The sequence below is a fragment of the Sinocyclocheilus anshuiensis genome, unplaced genomic scaffold, assembly GCF_001515605.1.
Source record: "Sinocyclocheilus anshuiensis isolate Anshui unplaced genomic scaffold, SAMN03320099.WGS_v1.1 scaffold1081, whole genome shotgun sequence".
Taxonomy (NCBI): Eukaryota; Metazoa; Chordata; class Actinopteri; order Cypriniformes; family Cyprinidae; genus Sinocyclocheilus; species Sinocyclocheilus anshuiensis.
In genome coordinates this window covers 798,441-815,539 of record NW_015555831.1, presented here as the reverse complement: position 1 = coordinate 815,539, position 17,099 = coordinate 798,441, and the positions used below count along the sequence as shown (strand labels likewise).

Genomic DNA, 17,099 nt, shown 5'->3' with positions numbered 1-17,099 from the left:
TGAGCAGCATATAAACTTCACACACACACACACACACACACACACACACACACACACACTTAAAGTAACTTTTCAGAACTGTTGATTTACAAAATATCTGTGGCAAGCTGTTTATTCCTTTAAAACTAGCTTGTGTCCATTTTTTGCATTACTAGTAGCCCTACCTATTTTATTTATTAGTAAGTAACCCAATGACACGTGACTTTTTGACTAGTGTCTAGCGATAGTAATTCATAAATATTTCTTATCTCATTACCTATGTATTGACTAATAATGATTTTTTTTTTATTTTAATAGTTTTTTTTCTAGTTAAGTAAAAAATTACGAGAATAGTCTTCATAAAATACTTAAGTCTCGTATTACTGTGACGTAATTTTGTCTTTATTCGGAAAATATTTTTTATTTATTCTTACAGTGTTATGACTTTTAATCATTTCTTCTTTGAGCTAAATATTCTTGTATTGCTACGACTTTGATCTTGACAAAATATGACCACTTTAATCTCAGTGCTACTTTATTCTCAAAAACATTACTAATTTCGCATACTAAGACTTATTCTTTGCTGCTTTGTTCTCATATAATTGTGACTTTATTCTCAAAATATTACGAGTTTTATTTACAATGCATTAAATTCTGTCCTCAAAACATTGACTTTAATCTTGTGTTGCAAAGACTATTGATGCGACTTACGACTTCTTGTAACTTTGACATTATTCTTGAAATATTATTACTTTAATCTGTTGCTAAGATTTTATTCTTGTCATTTTAACTTTATTCCGACTATTACGACTTTATTCTCATAATTTTCAATATTTTTTACGCATATCTAAAACTCCGTCGTACAATAGTAATACACTGTAAAAAAAAAATCTATAAAATTTACGGTAAAAAAACGGCAGCTGTGGTTGCTGTAATTTTACCGTAAAAAATACGGTAGCAACGTTTTAGGTTTTACGGTTCTAACTTAAATTTACAGTTAAATACCGTAATTTCATTAACTGATATAATGTTAATATACAAACCTTATTGAAGTACTGAAATCTGTTTTGTACCTTTGTAATACACTGATAACCACCAAATGCAGGTGGTGATGAGAAAGTCACATGATGAACCAAAGCCCATCACAAGCAGCTTTTAAATAATAATATATATAGAAGGTGCACAGTGTCATTCACACGAACACTAAACACCATCATGGTAACACACATGAAACTGAAATAATGCAATAAACATTCATTTAACAACATTAGGTGTAACACACAACCCTAATATACAAAACTGATAAGAAAAACATAAGAAGAAACAGTTATTTCAACAAAAAAACATCAAATTTGAAATGCGCAGGGAATTCTGGGAATGTCAATTTACGGTTATTCACTGGCTATAAAACTGTCTTTTTCACTTCCAAAAACGGTATACTACCGTAAAATGAATGTCCAATACATGTAATGTCCAATACCGTTTTTCACCATATACAGTAGGGGAATTTACCGTTAACCATTTAACAGGTTTTTACTGTAGCATTTTTACAGTCTTTTACCATTAAATTCATGGTCATTTTTTACAGTGTAGCAAAGGAATATGTAGGCCTGCTAGCAAAATAAGTATAGGCCTAACTATCTAAAATAATAATAATAATAATAATTTATAGTGAAATTGAAAATAGATGAAAATACATGAAACATGTAAGTATTAGCTTCTGAAGGGTATAAATTAAAACACAAATATTTAAACAAATTAAGAAAAAATACACATCACAACACATTTATGATCCCTCTTATTTTGTTTAATTATTACACATTTGCATATTCTGCAAGGGATATGAAACTTGTGAGCAGAAATGCAGCTTAGGATTGCTGTTTACATTAATTGCCAGTTACAGTGACATTAAAATTCAAAGTAATCACTTTGGTAATCTAAAATACTTTTCAGATGTAACCGTAATTTGATTACCACCCATTTAAAATGTAACACATTTTACATATAAAATACAGTTACTCATTTTAAATTTAAATGCTTAACATTTATTCCGTTACTCCCTAACCCTGGGTATAAACATTAGAATATATGCAAATATTAAAACAGCTTCTGCACTGTAAGTTTTGGCATTTTGACTGATTGTTTATAGCATTATGTGTATTACGGTAATGATTCAGCGCTTCTGCGCTGTTGTGAATGTGTGTTAAAGGTCATAGTTAGTTCATTTCCACTGTAGGCTAATAAACACCACAGAGCACATGTCTAACATACCTATATAATTTAGTCAGACGTATCTGATTCATGCGCATGCATCTGTTAGCCTTTAAAAATATCATTTGTGGTCTGTTGACATGATCTAAATTCAATACTTCCTGCATAGTGCATTGAATGAGGAGAGAGATCTGTTATTTGATTTCAAGAACATACTGTACAATAAGACGCTCAAACATCACAGTTGAGATAAATATAGTACACGTGGTTCTGTGAAGCGAAGAGATATGCCTTATCACAAAACCACACAAGCAGTTTTTATTTGCTCTCAATAATCTGCTTCAGCAGTTATATCAGAGCAATAAACTAGATTGCAGTGTTACCGGCTTATTGCTTTTTTTATTTAAATGGTGGCAACAGCAATATGAAGATGCAATTTTTCATTAATACCTGTTTTTCTATAGTTCATTAACCCTAACTGTAAACTGTTTATGGTTGCTTTGCAACTTGTCACATTAATATGGAATTCAAATTATGTCCAATATTTATTTATAGTGGCTTTGAATCAGATGTTTTTGTTTTATTCAAATATGTTTTTCTTTATAAAAAGTGTGGATGTGTGTGGTAGATACTTTAAACATTTATTAGGTTGCATGCTAAAATATTCAACATTCTCTTTTCTGTAAATATCCCTCTCCCTCTCATGTATCTTTGAATCAGAAATTAATTTTTTCACATTATTTCTTCCAAAATGAAATAAGACACAAAATTTGTATTTGTTGTAGTTTCACGCATAAATTTAAATACGATCTGGTGCATTAGTAAATTGACTTTCTGTCAGTAGGCTTTGAAGCTCCTGAAGTCTGGAAGGAGTGCTTTGGTTGTTGTGGATTATAAGTGGCTTGGCTCGAGGCCCGGGGGAAGCGTGTGATATGATTAGTGTTAGCGATGAAGGTCCTTCCTCCTCCGGCTGCCTTCTCTCATTCTCTGCATCCTGTAGGTCTTTCGGGCCACTTCACGCTCTTTCTTCTGCACCTCTGTGTCATCCAGCACCTCCAGACCGGGGATCTGACTGATCACATACTGCCTGTCATACAGTAGTTAATATGGATTCTACATATTAGTCTACATATTCAATTTATAGATTATATTTGGCCTAAACTACAGGCTTTAATGTAACACATAGTCTGGTTTGCCAAATTAAGTTTGTAACTGATTGCTGAACTTATTGGCATAAATACTGAAGCACAGCTTACTCATTAAGATATTGGACACTAGACAACATGTCCACTAGATGGTAGTACACTCTTGTGAAAAAGAAGTGCACTAAACAGTATTGAACATAGTGCACTTCAAATCTTGGAAGTATATAAAAAAAAAATGTACTTGCAGATAATATAACATTAATGAAATAAAAGGCCACTTAAGTGACTTAAAGAGAGACACTAGGTGCGTCCCAAATCACGTACTTATGCACTATTCTGTGACGTTTTGTAGTACAAATAGTGTGAGTAGTGCGTTCACACTGAAAATTCCGGGTGTACCTCACACGTCCTGAAAAGTGAAGCTGCGGGCTCTTTGATCGGCCCCTGGTGGCTGGCTGCAGTACAGGTCATAAACCCCACCCTTTCCATGTAAACGAATGGGACTTGAGTCAAAATGAAAAAAAATTAATTACACTTCCAATACAATTTTCCAAAAGGTCATTTAAGGTAGTTGTTATCACGCTGATATATGTTCAATTGTTTGTTTTTGTGATAAGTTTGATTTTAGCTAGTAATTTGATGCTATAAAAACGGGGCGTGCCTCTACTGCGCAGACTCTGGCTCCAAACGAATCTCTACTGCGCAGACTCGGGCTCCAAACGTATCTCTACTGCGCAGACTCTGGCTCCAAACGAATCTCTACTGCGCAGACTCGGGCTGCAAACGAATCTCTACTGCGCAGACTCGGGCTGCAAACGAATCTCTACTGCGCAGACTCGGGCTGCAAACGAATCTCTACTGCGCAGACTCGGGCTCCAAACGAGTCTCTACTGCGCAGACTCGGGCTGCAAACGAATCTCTACTGCGCAGACTCGGGCTCCAAACGAGTCTCTACTGCGCAGACTCGGGCTGCAAACGAATCTCTACTGCGCAGACTCGGGCTCCAAACGAGTCTCTACTGCGCAGACTCGGGCTGCAAACGAATCTCTACTGCGCAGACTCGGGCTCCAAACGTATCTCTACTGCGCAGACTCGGGCTCCAAACAAATCTCTACTGCACAGACTTTTAGTTCTGCTAAAACTGTGTGACAGTCCAAGTAATCAAAAAAGGCATAAATTCATAGCCTATATGTAAAGTTATGAAATAGCCTATGAATTCACATTCTAACAAAGAACTGATCGATAGATTAAATGGAAAGTTAGGGCAAGCTAGTCCTACTTCAAGGCACCTGCATGCAGTTTTGTGTATTTTGGGGACTTTGGAGCCTACAGTTAAGCGAGTGGAACGCAAGCTTTCAAGGTAAGCCTTGAAAAAACTGTTGCACAGTCCATGGTTTTCCTGTGGAATTGGCCTACTTTTACTGTTTTTTTTAAATGTAAAAATATATGCTGTTTTATAAGAGCAATAACAGACCGTTTTGCGACAAATAGAATTCGGTTTACGACACTTCTCATTCGGTGCGATTGACCGTCTCACGACTCTGACAGAAATTCAGTTATCAAGGCTGTAATGTGTATAAGTTGGCTGTTACACTTTCTCCAGTGGCAGAGCAGCGGACCTTGGTATCTATCTCCCAATGATTGACCATTTTACACGTGCTTTTGTTACTGCAGTAAAGCAATCCGCCGTTTTCGCGGAATTTCGTACCCACTCACCAAACTCTGGATACTCCCAGAACAAACGTTTGAGGGGAAAGAGACAGAAGTAATCCTCCTTATTATGAGTCAGTGTACCATCAGAATGATTGGAAGATCAAAAACTGATCTTTCAGGGTACAAAAAATAAATAAATAAATCCAATACAGTTGCTTTAAAATGACAGCCAAATAAAGTAACACAACACAAAGGCCACTGAATTATATTAATAAATGATGAATACATTATTAAAATAAAAAACATCAGGTTGCGCTTTTAAAATCTGGACTTTAATATTTCTTCAGTATTTTTGTTCTTCAGAAATTAACTGTATGTGTTATTCATCAGAATTTCCACAAAACCACAGATGCAAGAAAGGAATTCCCCACAGTGCTAAACCTAATCACATACACTTCAGAAAGAGAAAGCATGATTTCAGTGCATATGAAACTTGTAGATGCATCAGGATTACAGGAAAATGTCATTTCCATTCATCCCCACTGACATATTTACACCTAAAAATAAAGGTTCCAAAAGGTTTTGCAGCAATGTCATAAAATAATAATTTTTGGCTCCCCAAAGAACCTTACAGTGAAGAATTCTAAAACAGAACCTTTTTCTCTTAAAGTGAAGAACATTTGAAAAATCTAAAGAACATTTTTCCACTATAAAGAACCTTTTGTGGAGTGGAAAGATTCCATGGATGTTAAAGTTTCTTCATGGAACCATAGATGTTGTCAATTAGAGAACCTTCATTTTTAAGAATTTTTCATACAGTCACAAGAATTCCGCATTTGGAATTCTATAGGTCAGAATCGTAACACTTACCAGGGTTAGCTGCTCTCTATAGGCCTACTGAAGCGGTGAGTGAGTGCGTCTGCATACGACCCTTTCTGCACAAATAAAATACCTTCTTTCATGGCTGGAAATGCGATCACAAGATGGGATAATCACATTGCCTGTTAACCCTTTCCTTGGGGTTTACGTGAACTTCATAAAAATGTTTAAAATAGGTCAACAGCTTTTATGAATCAGCTGATGCTAATAAGTATGCCAGTTTTTAACTCACAGCTGACCCTTTAGACAGACAGACTATAGATAGATAGATAGATAGATAGATAGACAGACAGAGATAAGATAGATAGATAGATAGATAGATAGATAGATAGATAGATAGAAATAGTCAGAATAAAGATAGATAGATAGATAGATAGATAGATAGCTACAGTAGATAGATAGATACAGTAGATAGATAGATAGACAGAAAGAGATAGATACAGTAGATAGATAGATAGATAGACAGAAAGAGATAGACAGATAGATAGATAGATAGATAGATAGATAGAAATAGTCAGAATAAAGATAGATAGATAGATACAGTAGATAGATAGATACAGTAGATAGATAGATAGATAGACAGAAAGAGATAGATAGATAGATAGATAGATAGATAGATCGATAGAAATAGTCAGAATAAAGATAGATAGATAGATAGATACAGTAGATAGATAGATAGATAGATAGGTAGATAGATAGATAGACACAGTAGATAGATAGATACAGTAGATAGATAGATAGATAGATAGATAGATAGATAGATATATACAGTAGATAGATAGATAGATAGGTAGATAGATAGATACAGTAGATAGATAGATAGATAGATAGATAGATAGATACAGTAGATAGATAGATAGATAGATAGATAGATAGATACAGTAGATAGATAGATAGATAGACAGACAGACAGATAGATAGATAGATAGATAGATAGATAGATAGATAGATAGATAGATAGATAGATAGATATTGACAGAATTGAATTTTGTTGTTTTTTATGTCATTACATTGGTTGGAGTATAAGAAACAAATGGAGAAAAAAACTTTATTAATATTTTATTATATGTCCTTTGTAGAGGACGACAGGAAAAGAAAAGCAAGTTATTAAAAAAATAAATAGACATGAAAAGGCATGGGCAAAAACAATGTTTTATTTTTTCATTCACCAATCAGTTTTTTAGGTTTCAGGCTATTTTTAACCAAACCTTGTACAAAGATCTCAACTATATGTTATGAAAGATCTAACAGAATGATTTGATATACTACTGTACTTTATGGAATATATGCGTAAAATGTCCATAAATTGGTATTCCCATTCTGTCCAATGTATCTATACATTGCATCGTGTTCTTGGGGCAAACCATGAAAGCATGAAAACCATGAAAAAAGAAGTGTAATAATGGGAGTAATAACCCAGCAACATTTTCCTAAGAATATCTCATATTTCATATGATTGTTGATCTGTGTGTGTGTGTGTGAGTATGAGTGTGTGTGTGTGTGTGTGTGCATGGCACTGTTCTCTGTCAGCATAGCAGTATTAGTCACAGGCCACTCATGAGATTCTTTGACCTGTCATCATGTGACTGTTTACCACTTCTATTATTATGGTTATCAATACTTTACGGTATAAAGGAAATGAAGGGTTGGTTTATGGATCCGTGATTCCTGGCTTCTTCAGTGTTTTCCATTCTGGGTGATTTCATCTGAAAATGAAAATGCCAAGAAACTCCTCTTGTTTTGTTTACAGTTTCTTCCTCCAGATTGTTTTGCTCTAGACTTCGCTTTCCATATTTGGGTGTGATGCAATCCGGTGTCAACCAGACGCTCTTGTCCAAGCCCCGCCCACCGCTGGACTTTCTCGAAACGTAACGAAACGCGGCTACGTGATTTCCCAGTAAGGCGTTGACGCAAACACGCAAGCCCCGCCTCCGCGTGTCGACGTCATCACGCCGTATATAAGCGCCCGCCGTCTCTCACAACGGCATTTCTATTTACGGCACAGAAGAATGAGATTCGTTAAACACAACCCGAGCGTGACATGTTTGTGAACAAAGCGACCATGGAGTATATGTCTGAGCTGAAGTCGTCTTATTGCTCAAACAGCGTTTTTGAGTACGTTAGTAACTGCACCGTTGGAAAACCAAACCTTCACTGGAGCGACTGCCAAGCGACAGGCTGACCAAACTCACAAAGGTAACAAACAGTCGTGATATGTTGACAAATTAAACATTTGTATTCGATGTACTGATAATAGAAGTAATACGTTAAGCAGTTGAGTTAAACACTGGTTAATATGTCAACAAATCATGGTATTTCCAAAAAACAGTAAACATGGTAATAACGTTACCATGGCAACTGTAGGTGTAGACAGCACGCAGTGAAGTGTTGTAGCTACAATGTAATCAACACCCTTTTGGGTGACTAAGAAAGAAGCCTTCACTAGTTTGTAATAGCTATGTAATGAAAAATATTGATTTTTTTTTAGCCCTCAGGCATCCTTCGGGACAAATGTGGGCAAAATCTTTTTTTTTTTTTTTTTTAAATAGTTTCCTTAATCGATTTTTTTTAAATTCTGCAATTTTAACTTGTCATAAAATGTAAACCTTGAGAGGTTAAGTTCGTAACAACAATGGTTTATAGATTTCAGCCTATATGCAGCCATTGAGTACTACAGCCAAATAGTGGCTAATGATATTTTTGATATTTTTATACCATCACATGACACCAAAGTCACCAAATTTGTAGGTTTTAGCTGTCTGGACTTACTGTTGTTGTTGTTTTTTACTGAAGTAAAATAAATATTAAATGCAACAAAAAAATAAGCATATTTTACATAAACATATGGAACTTTTAGAGGTAAATAAATAAAAAAACCCACCAAAAATCACAAAAAAATGCATAAATTAATAGTTTTTTATTTTATCGAAGATAGTGATATGACATTTATTTAAAAAATAAATAAATTGTGACCCTGGACCACAAAACCAGTCATAAGGGTCAGTTTTTTTTTTAAATTGAATAGATTTATATATATATATATATATAAGCTTTCCATTGATGTAAGGTTTGTTAGGATCTGACAATATTTCGCAGAGATACAACTATTTGAAAATCTGGAATCTGAGGGTGCAAGAAAATCAAAATATTGAGAAAATCGCCTTTAAAGTTGTCCAAATGAAGTCCTTAGCAATGCATATTACTAATGATAATACATTTTTGATATATTTACGGTAGGAAATTTACAAAATATCTTCATGGAACATGATCTTTACTTAATATCCTAATGATTTTTGGCATACAAGAAAAATCGATAATTTTGACCCATACAATGTATTTTTGGCTATTGCTACAAATATACCCCAGTGACTTAAGACTGCTTTTGTGCTCCAGGGTCACAACTGGGATCACACCTGAGACCTTCATGCACAAATGAGTCTACGAAGGACCCGTTAAGGGCTGCTATACGAAGGATGCTTGAGGGTGTTAATGGCATATATTTGTTTTTTACAGTTTGATTATGGCACCTCTCACCATTTCCACACATCATCCACTGCTGTATCAGTGCGGTTTGCATCTGTTCATGCAATCCAAGAGGAGTCCTGAGCTTTCGTCCGGATCACCTGGAGCGCATGAAGATCTACCTCTCAGTCATTATCGCCGAACGTCCGTCATGAAGATCAGAGTCTGTCTGTGGCCGGTCATCCGGAGAGTCCTGAACTTCTGCGCGAGTGTGACCGAGCTCTTCGGCTCCCAGATTTGTTTCTTCATCTGTGTGGGGAAAAACATGACCGGCGAGTCGAAGAAGAGCGGCGTGGAGGCCTTGGAGAGGCCTGGAGGCGAAATCGGGGATGCAGCTTCAGAAATGAAGGATCCGGAGGTTATTATGGAGCTTGATGACGACGAGTCTGCTGATGAAGTGCGGGAATCGTCAGAGATTGATTGGGATGAAGAGGAAGATGAAAATGAAGCCAGGCTCTCTTGTGACCCTGGACCACAAAACCAGTCATAAGGGTCAGTTTTTTTTTTAAATTGAATAGATTTATATATATATATATATATAAGCTTTCCATTGATGTAAGGTTTGTTAGGATCTGACAATATTTCGCAGAGATACAACTATTTGAAAATCTGGAATCTGAGGGTGCAAGAAAATCAAAATATTGAGAAAATCGCCTTTAAAGTTGTCCAAATGAAGTCCTTAGCAATGCATATTACTAATGATAATACATTTTTGATATATTTACGGTAGGAAATTTACAAAATATCTTCATGGAACATGATCTTTACTTAATATCCTAATGATTTTTGGCATACAAGAAAAATCGATAATTTTGACCCATACAATGTATTTTTGGCTATTGCTACAAATATACCCCAGTGACTTAAGACTGCTTTTGTGCTCCAGGGTCACAACTGGGATCACACCTGAGACCTTCATGCACAAATGAGTCTACGAAGGACCCGTTAAGGGCTGCTATACGAAGGATGCTTGAGGGTGTTAATGGCATATATTTGTTTTTTACAGTTTGATTATGGCACCTCTCACCATTTCCACACATCATCCACTGCTGTATCAGTGCGGTTTGCATCTGTTCATGCAATCCAAGAGGAGTCCTGAGCTTTCGTCCGGATCACCTGGAGCGCATGAAGATCTACCTCTCAGTCATTATCGCCGAACGTCCGTCATGAAGATCAGAGTCTGTCTGTGGCCGGTCATCCGGAGAGTCCTGAACTTCTGCGCGAGTGTGACCGAGCTCTTCGGCTCCCAGATTTGTTTCTTCATCTGTGTGGGGAAAAACATGACCGGCGAGTCGAAGAAGAGCGGCGTGGAGGCCTTGGAGAGGCCTGGAGGCGAAATCGGGGATGCAGCTTCAGAAATGAAGGATCCGGAGGTTATTATGGAGCTTGATGACGACGAGTCTGCTGATGAAGTGCGGGAATCGTCAGAGATTGATTGGGATGAAGAGGAAGATGAAAATGAAGCCAGGCTCTCAGAATGGGAGTCTGATGAAGAAACCGAAGATGAGGAGGACTGTGAGACAGAGGATGAGGACTCTGAATGGTCTGATGAGGATGAGGAGGATGATGAAGGTGACTCTGAGGCTTCAGCAGAGAGTCTTGAGCTTTGGGAATCGTTTCTCAACAGCGGTGACCCCTACAACCCTCTGAGCTTCTGCTCGTCCATCAGCTCCAGAACAAACACAGAGCAATGCTCACAGATCAAAACTCAACCTAAACCTGATACAAGACCAGAAGAGTGTGAGCCAAAACCAAAGGAGGGGGGGGAGAAGGTAAAGATATCATGGAAATCAATGCTATTTATATACTATTATAATATTTAGAGTTGGCTTTTATTGTTATATTTTCGGTTATCATTTTTAAATTTAGTTTGTTTTAGTAGTTTTATTTTTATTTTATGTTTAGCAATTTTAGCATTTCAGTTTTAAGCTTATTTTATTTTAGTGATTTTCCAAGGCAACATTTATTAATTTGCATTTAAGTTTTACATCTAATATTTATAGTTTATTGTATTTTCATTCACTTCACCGTTTTTAATTGTTTTAGTTAATAACAGCACGGATGGAAACGAACTTTTAGATGTACACACAAAACAAACAGAACAAGAAATTAATCAAATAATATTTTATACCACCGTATTTTTTTTTTAAAGTAAGATAAATACCATAAATTGTAAAAGTAAATAAACAATAATAAATAAACCTAAAACCCCCACTATTTATGGTATTCTAATTTATAGTACATCATTCTAGACAACATCTCTAATGTTCTTAAAAATTTTTAAGTTAAAATATTTCAACTAATATTTTATTTCAGCTTTATTTAAATGAATGATTAAATGATTTTTAAGTTTTAGTTTACAGTAACAACAGACAAAACAAATACAATATTATACACAACAGTATTCCTTTAACTAATTACTTAAATAATATACGTAATATATTTAAATAGTGACAAGTAAATAAACCGTGATTTAAAATAATAAATAAACATAAAACACTATTTATGGTATTGTGAATTATACATAATTCGTAAAAAAAAAAAGAAAAGAAAGGGGGGAAAAAGTGCCAAAAAGTGATGCGAGATTGAGTAACATGCCAAAATAAAATGTCCATGAGACAAAGTCAGCGAACGAGATTTTCTCAGCAGATTATAGTTGCTATAATAAGGCTGAAAATACCAAATCATCCTCCCGTGGCAACAGCTGACGGCAGCTAGTATTGAAATGACTTTCTGTAGCTCAGTAAGTCACGTGACGCATGTGACTCATGCCGCATGACTAACATGCCTACGGTTCCTGCGGTCAGGGTTTGAACAGAAACTCTAGTGTGTGCTCTCCTGATAACATGCTGGTGTTTTCTTCTGTTTCAGGTGTGTTTCAGTGATAAGGTGACTGTGCGCCCCCTGGTGGCGTGGAGTTTTGCGAGCCGGGCCGCAAGGGATGGCTCTTGTTGGATGCAGATGGCCAGAGACCGAGAGCGATTCAGAAGAAGAGCGGAGAGCATCGAGACGCTCCTTAAGCCCTGCCTGACGGCTGAACACAGAGCTGGAGTGTGGGAGAGACTTCAGAGAAAAACATCCTCATAATACATCACCCTCCAGCTTAATGTAGTATCATCATAATGTAGCAGCAGTTGAACTAGATGTTGGTTGTAGTTGTGAAATCCGAATGTTTTTTTGGTTTTTTTTTACTGTGTAATTTGTATTGTTATAACATTGTGGTGCACTTTATTTCTGTGTCTTTGACTTTAATGTTTAATTTTATGTTCTGCACACATATAATTGTATTGTACTACAAAACATGGTTATTCTGACACGGACTGAATATTTTATATGGCAGCTGAAAAATATTAAACTTTTCTGACATTTATTCTATGTTGCTTGTAAGTTTAATTTTTCAATGTGTATGCATTTTTTTTCTATGCACTTAATAAAGAAATAGTTAACCAAAAAATACAAATTTGCTAAAACTTTACACATCCTCAGGCCATCCAAGATTAGGATGAGTTGGTTTCTTCATCAGATTTGGAGAAATGTAGCATTGCATCACTTGCTCAGCAACGGGTGCTCTGCAGTGAATGGGTGCCGTCAGAATAAGAGTCCAAACAGCTGATAAAAACAACACAATAATCCACAAGTAATCCACAGCACTCCAGTCCATCAGTTAACATCTTATGAAGTGTAAAGCTGCATGTTTGTAAGAAACAAATCCATCATCAAAACGTTTTTAACTTCAAACTTGCTTTCAGCAAAAAAAAAAAAGTCCATAATGCTTCCTCCAGTGAAAAAGTCCATCTCCTGTTGTCTTCTCACGTCAAAATCCACCTACATACTTGTTTTGGCTTGTAAATGGTGCATATTGTAAATCTGCATATTTCTCTTTTGATTCAGATGTCAACTTTTCTTTGCATAAAGCAATATTACAGATCGAGAACTCGTATTTTGGCCAGAATCATTTCAAGTTAAAACACCTAGATGGATTTGTTTCTTGCAAACTCGCAGATTTTTGCTTCACGAGACATTAACTGATGGACTGGAGTGGTGTGGATTACTTGTGATGTTTTTATCAGCTGTTTGGACTCTCATCGAAGTATCGCTTAAGCACGAACACATTAAGAAAGACATCATGCACTGCTCAAACGTGTTAATTTGCAGCATGTTTTTATTAAATAAGGTGTAAAAATACAAGCAAACTCATTTGGTTACAAAATCATTAATCAGTGGTAGTTACAAAATTATTAATCGGTTACAAGTCACAAAAATAAATAGTCTTTGTATACTTGGTCCCTGTGTTGCATCTGGGTAACACAAACACACACACACGCTCACACATATGTTATAGCCATTGCATTGGCTTACAGTACATATTGTGCATTGCATGAGCAGAAAGTTACACAAAAATACAAAATCACACTGCTTTAGAAAACTACAGCTCTGGATGAGTGGTGAAGCATTAATAATTCAGTTTCTCTTTGAAATACTGAAGCAATTTTTTGGCATCGGAAGAAAGCAGCATGAATGCCATTTGTGTACAAACCACAGGTGAATTTGTGTTTTTATTGCATACTGCACACAAGGTTTTTGGCATTTCGATAAATCATTTTGCAATGATCAACAGCAATTTGTTCTTTGACAAATGACACAAACTGCAAAAAGCCTTTGTACAGTGTTGTAAAGTTTGACTAAGTGAAAAGATGAAGGTAAAACTGATGTTTCTCTATGAGAAAGCATTAGAAATGTATTTATCTATATATAGCCTGTGTGAAGACATTCAGAAAAGGACAAACTTTCTTCTCGAGGGAGATTTCATTTACATTCAATTCACCAAACTATTGTCATGCAGTGTTTTAAAATCATTCATTCAATGCATTCATTTCACAGTAGTGCATTTATGCTGCATCATAACTCAATATAGAGGTATCAGGCCTGTGGACGCCATGCACTGGGGGTAAATAACCTCAGTGTTTTTCCCTGAATTAATTCAGACAGTGTGTCCTAAATCTATTCACAATAAAGGTGCACCAAGTCATTTTTTTTTCAACACAGTCCTATTGGCAAATATGTTTAAAGTGATGTACCTTCACATGAGATAAAGACTCAGCAGCCTAAAAAATCCTCCCAATATGAAAGTAAATGAATTGTTGAATGTTATGGAATAAATGCATGTGAATAGCGAAATGTTTCCTTTTGTGTAAAGCTGCGTTGTCAGTATAAAGTCCAAGACCTTTGTTATCTTAACTAGTGAAACAAAGAAAAATCACTTAAATGTATTCATTGTTGTCAAAAAAGGCAACTAACTAGTAGTACTACTGTGAAATAACATGCTTTGTGTTAACATAGTCATATAGCACTCATGTATAGCTGAGCCGCCTCATTGCAGGTGACAATAAATGAGATTTTTCACAATATTAACATACAAATAAGCATTACTATCCCCATATTTAATTTCTGGCTCAATTGCTGGTGTGGACATCTGCTTTATGAAGCCCCCTTCCCAATTTTGTTTTATATTCAGTAGCGGTCAAACGTTTGGAATAATTACCATTTTTTAATGTTTTTCAAAGAAATTTCTTACGCTCACCGAGTCTCTTATTCTTGAATTGAAATACAGTAAATATTATTACAAATTAACTACTTTAATATATTGTAAAATGCAATTTTATTCCTGCTATCAAAGCTGAATTTTCAGCATCATTACTCCAGTAATTATTGGTGCTCAATTATTAATAATAGTTCTTATTATTAACAATGTTGAAAACAGTAATACATTTTTGGGGGGATTCTCTGATGAATGGAAAGTTCACAAGAACAGCATTTATTTGAAATAGAAATCTTTTGTAACATTATAAATGCCATTTTTGATCAATTTAATGCATTCTTGCTGAATAAAACACACACACAAAAAAAATTAATAAATGTAAGCAAACAGCAAACACTGAAGACTGGAGTAATGATGCTGAAAATTCAGCTTTGCATCACAGGAATAAATTACATTTTAAAATTAGCCAATCACAACACACTGGGCTAGCTAACCAATCACCTATTTCTGAGGGCGGGGCTTCATAAAAGCAGGAAATGATCAGCGAGTTTCTCAGAGAGAAGGGACAGAGGTTTGGAATAAAGGTAAATTATGTGAAAAATAATGCGTTTTTTTTTTTTAACTAAGCATTAACACATGTTAGACTGCATCCCATGAACACAATCAAGCCTAGAAAAAAACAGAGAACCACCCCTTTAAATATTCCAAACTTTACTAACACCCAGTAAAGTTATAACACACAATGATTTCCCCCAAAGTAAACTGAAAGCTCATTTTGTGCTGTTAAGATACTAAATACTCACATGAACACATTAATTGACCGTCATCCTTCCCCAAAAACAAAACCTTAAAAATCCACATGCAAACCAGGATTCTCCTTCGTGTGAAAGTCCATTACAAAGTGCACTGAAGTGTAGTCAGATACCTTGGGAAGCACAGGCTAAGTCACCTTAATAGAGGGCTTCCTGTGCACACACAGAAGAGTGACGTACGGCACCCCAATAAAAGCCCATTTCTCGCTGGGCCAGAATCTGACGACGGGCCCCTGCTCTGGAGCCTCCGACGCCACGTCAAAATAAGCAAAGCACACACATCCCAGATAAGACGCCAGGCAGATGAGGATATGCCTGAACACACAGATAAAGAGAAACATGTAGAGCAAATAATATCACAATAATCACAAAAACAATATAATGAATTACAGCCTAAAATAGAAACTTTGAGAGGGAAAAACTTTATTAAAGTGCATTCAGGTTCATTGTGTATTAACTCTATAACCATAAAATATTAACTTTACCAAAAATATAAAATACTTCAACACACCCCTGTGATTTTAAGTTAGTATTTCAATAATTTAATGAAACATTCACACATTCCTGGTTTTCTGATGACAGATAATCGCAGCAATTTTTTTTTAGTTTTTGTTAATATTTTGAGTTTGATTTAATTTTTTTATTGTCCGTTTTCTCTTTTAGTTAAAGTTTTAGTAATTTTGTTGTGTATTTTTGTCATTTTTATATTAGTTTTTTTTTTGTTTCTATAGTTTTTATTAATTTTTGTTAATAAAAAAACCTTGGTGTAGAGTTTTAGTTTATTTCGTTACTTCAAGTTAAGCTGAATATATATATTTTCAAATGCTTATATATATATATACATATAAGAAATGCTTAAATAAAATAAGTTTTTTTTATATTTTGCTGTATTTCAGTTAACATATAAATATATTTCAAGAAGCCAAAAATTTCACCATTTTATTGTAATGGTTTTAATGTTTTTATATTGAAAAAGTGATTTTGTGATTTCATGAATTATTAGCTTTCATCAACTCACAAACCTCAGTTTGGGAAGCCTTGCCTCACAGTATAAGTACATAGACTGGATATGACAGGAATAAAGCAATGTGTTGCCAATGCTGACTGCTCACTAGGTGCTGTATGTTAAGTGCACTTGATCAGACGCTGCGGGCTGCACTCACCAGGCACAGTGTAGATACGGGAAGTTGACGGATGACCACATCTCACAGAAAATGCGATCACTGATCCAACACATGAGCGCCAGAGTCCACCACAGACCCGAGAGCAGACCCAGTTTAAACACACGCAGGTTATCACACCTAAAGACACACACACACACACACAGACACAAACACAGACACAGACACACACGGATAC

General features: G+C 35.6%; 2 protein-coding genes across 4 annotated transcripts in view; one reads left to right on the top strand and one right to left on the bottom strand.

Moving 5' to 3' along the window:
* The first annotated feature begins 7,684 nt into the window (after positions 1-7,684).
* LOC107675410 (protein phosphatase 1 regulatory subunit 15A-like) lies at positions 7,685-12,843 on the top strand. Of its 3 annotated transcripts, XM_016469728.1 has the most exons (5): positions 7,685-8,063; positions 9,381-9,390; positions 9,421-9,842; positions 10,858-11,161; positions 12,261-12,843. In XM_016469728.1, the coding sequence occupies exons 2-5, from the start codon at positions 9,388-9,390 to the stop codon at positions 12,474-12,476; spliced, it is 945 nt and encodes a 314-aa protein (XP_016325214.1). In that variant the 5' UTR covers positions 7,685-8,063; positions 9,381-9,387; the 3' UTR covers positions 12,477-12,843. The 3 variants fall into 3 exon arrangements, with proteins under 3 accessions (XP_016325214.1, XP_016325212.1, XP_016325213.1); XM_016469726.1 differs by having other exon boundaries at positions 7,780-8,063; positions 9,381-9,842; positions 12,261-12,839; XM_016469727.1 differs by lacking the exons at positions 7,685-8,063; positions 9,381-9,390; positions 9,421-9,842 and having other exon boundaries at positions 10,293-11,161.
* A 2,732-nt stretch (positions 12,844-15,575) lies between these two features.
* Positions 15,576-17,099, bottom strand: part of LOC107675399 (alkaline ceramidase 2-like) — a 9,860-nt gene continuing 8,336 nt past the window's right edge. The window contains exons 5-6 of the mRNA XM_016469710.1: positions 16,904-17,041; positions 15,576-16,055 (exon numbers count right to left, since the gene is read on the bottom strand). Coding sequence (XP_016325196.1) covers positions 15,869-16,055; positions 16,904-17,041 — 325 coding nt within the window. The 3' untranslated portion in view covers positions 15,576-15,868. The remainder of the gene's footprint in view (positions 16,056-16,903; positions 17,042-17,099) is intronic.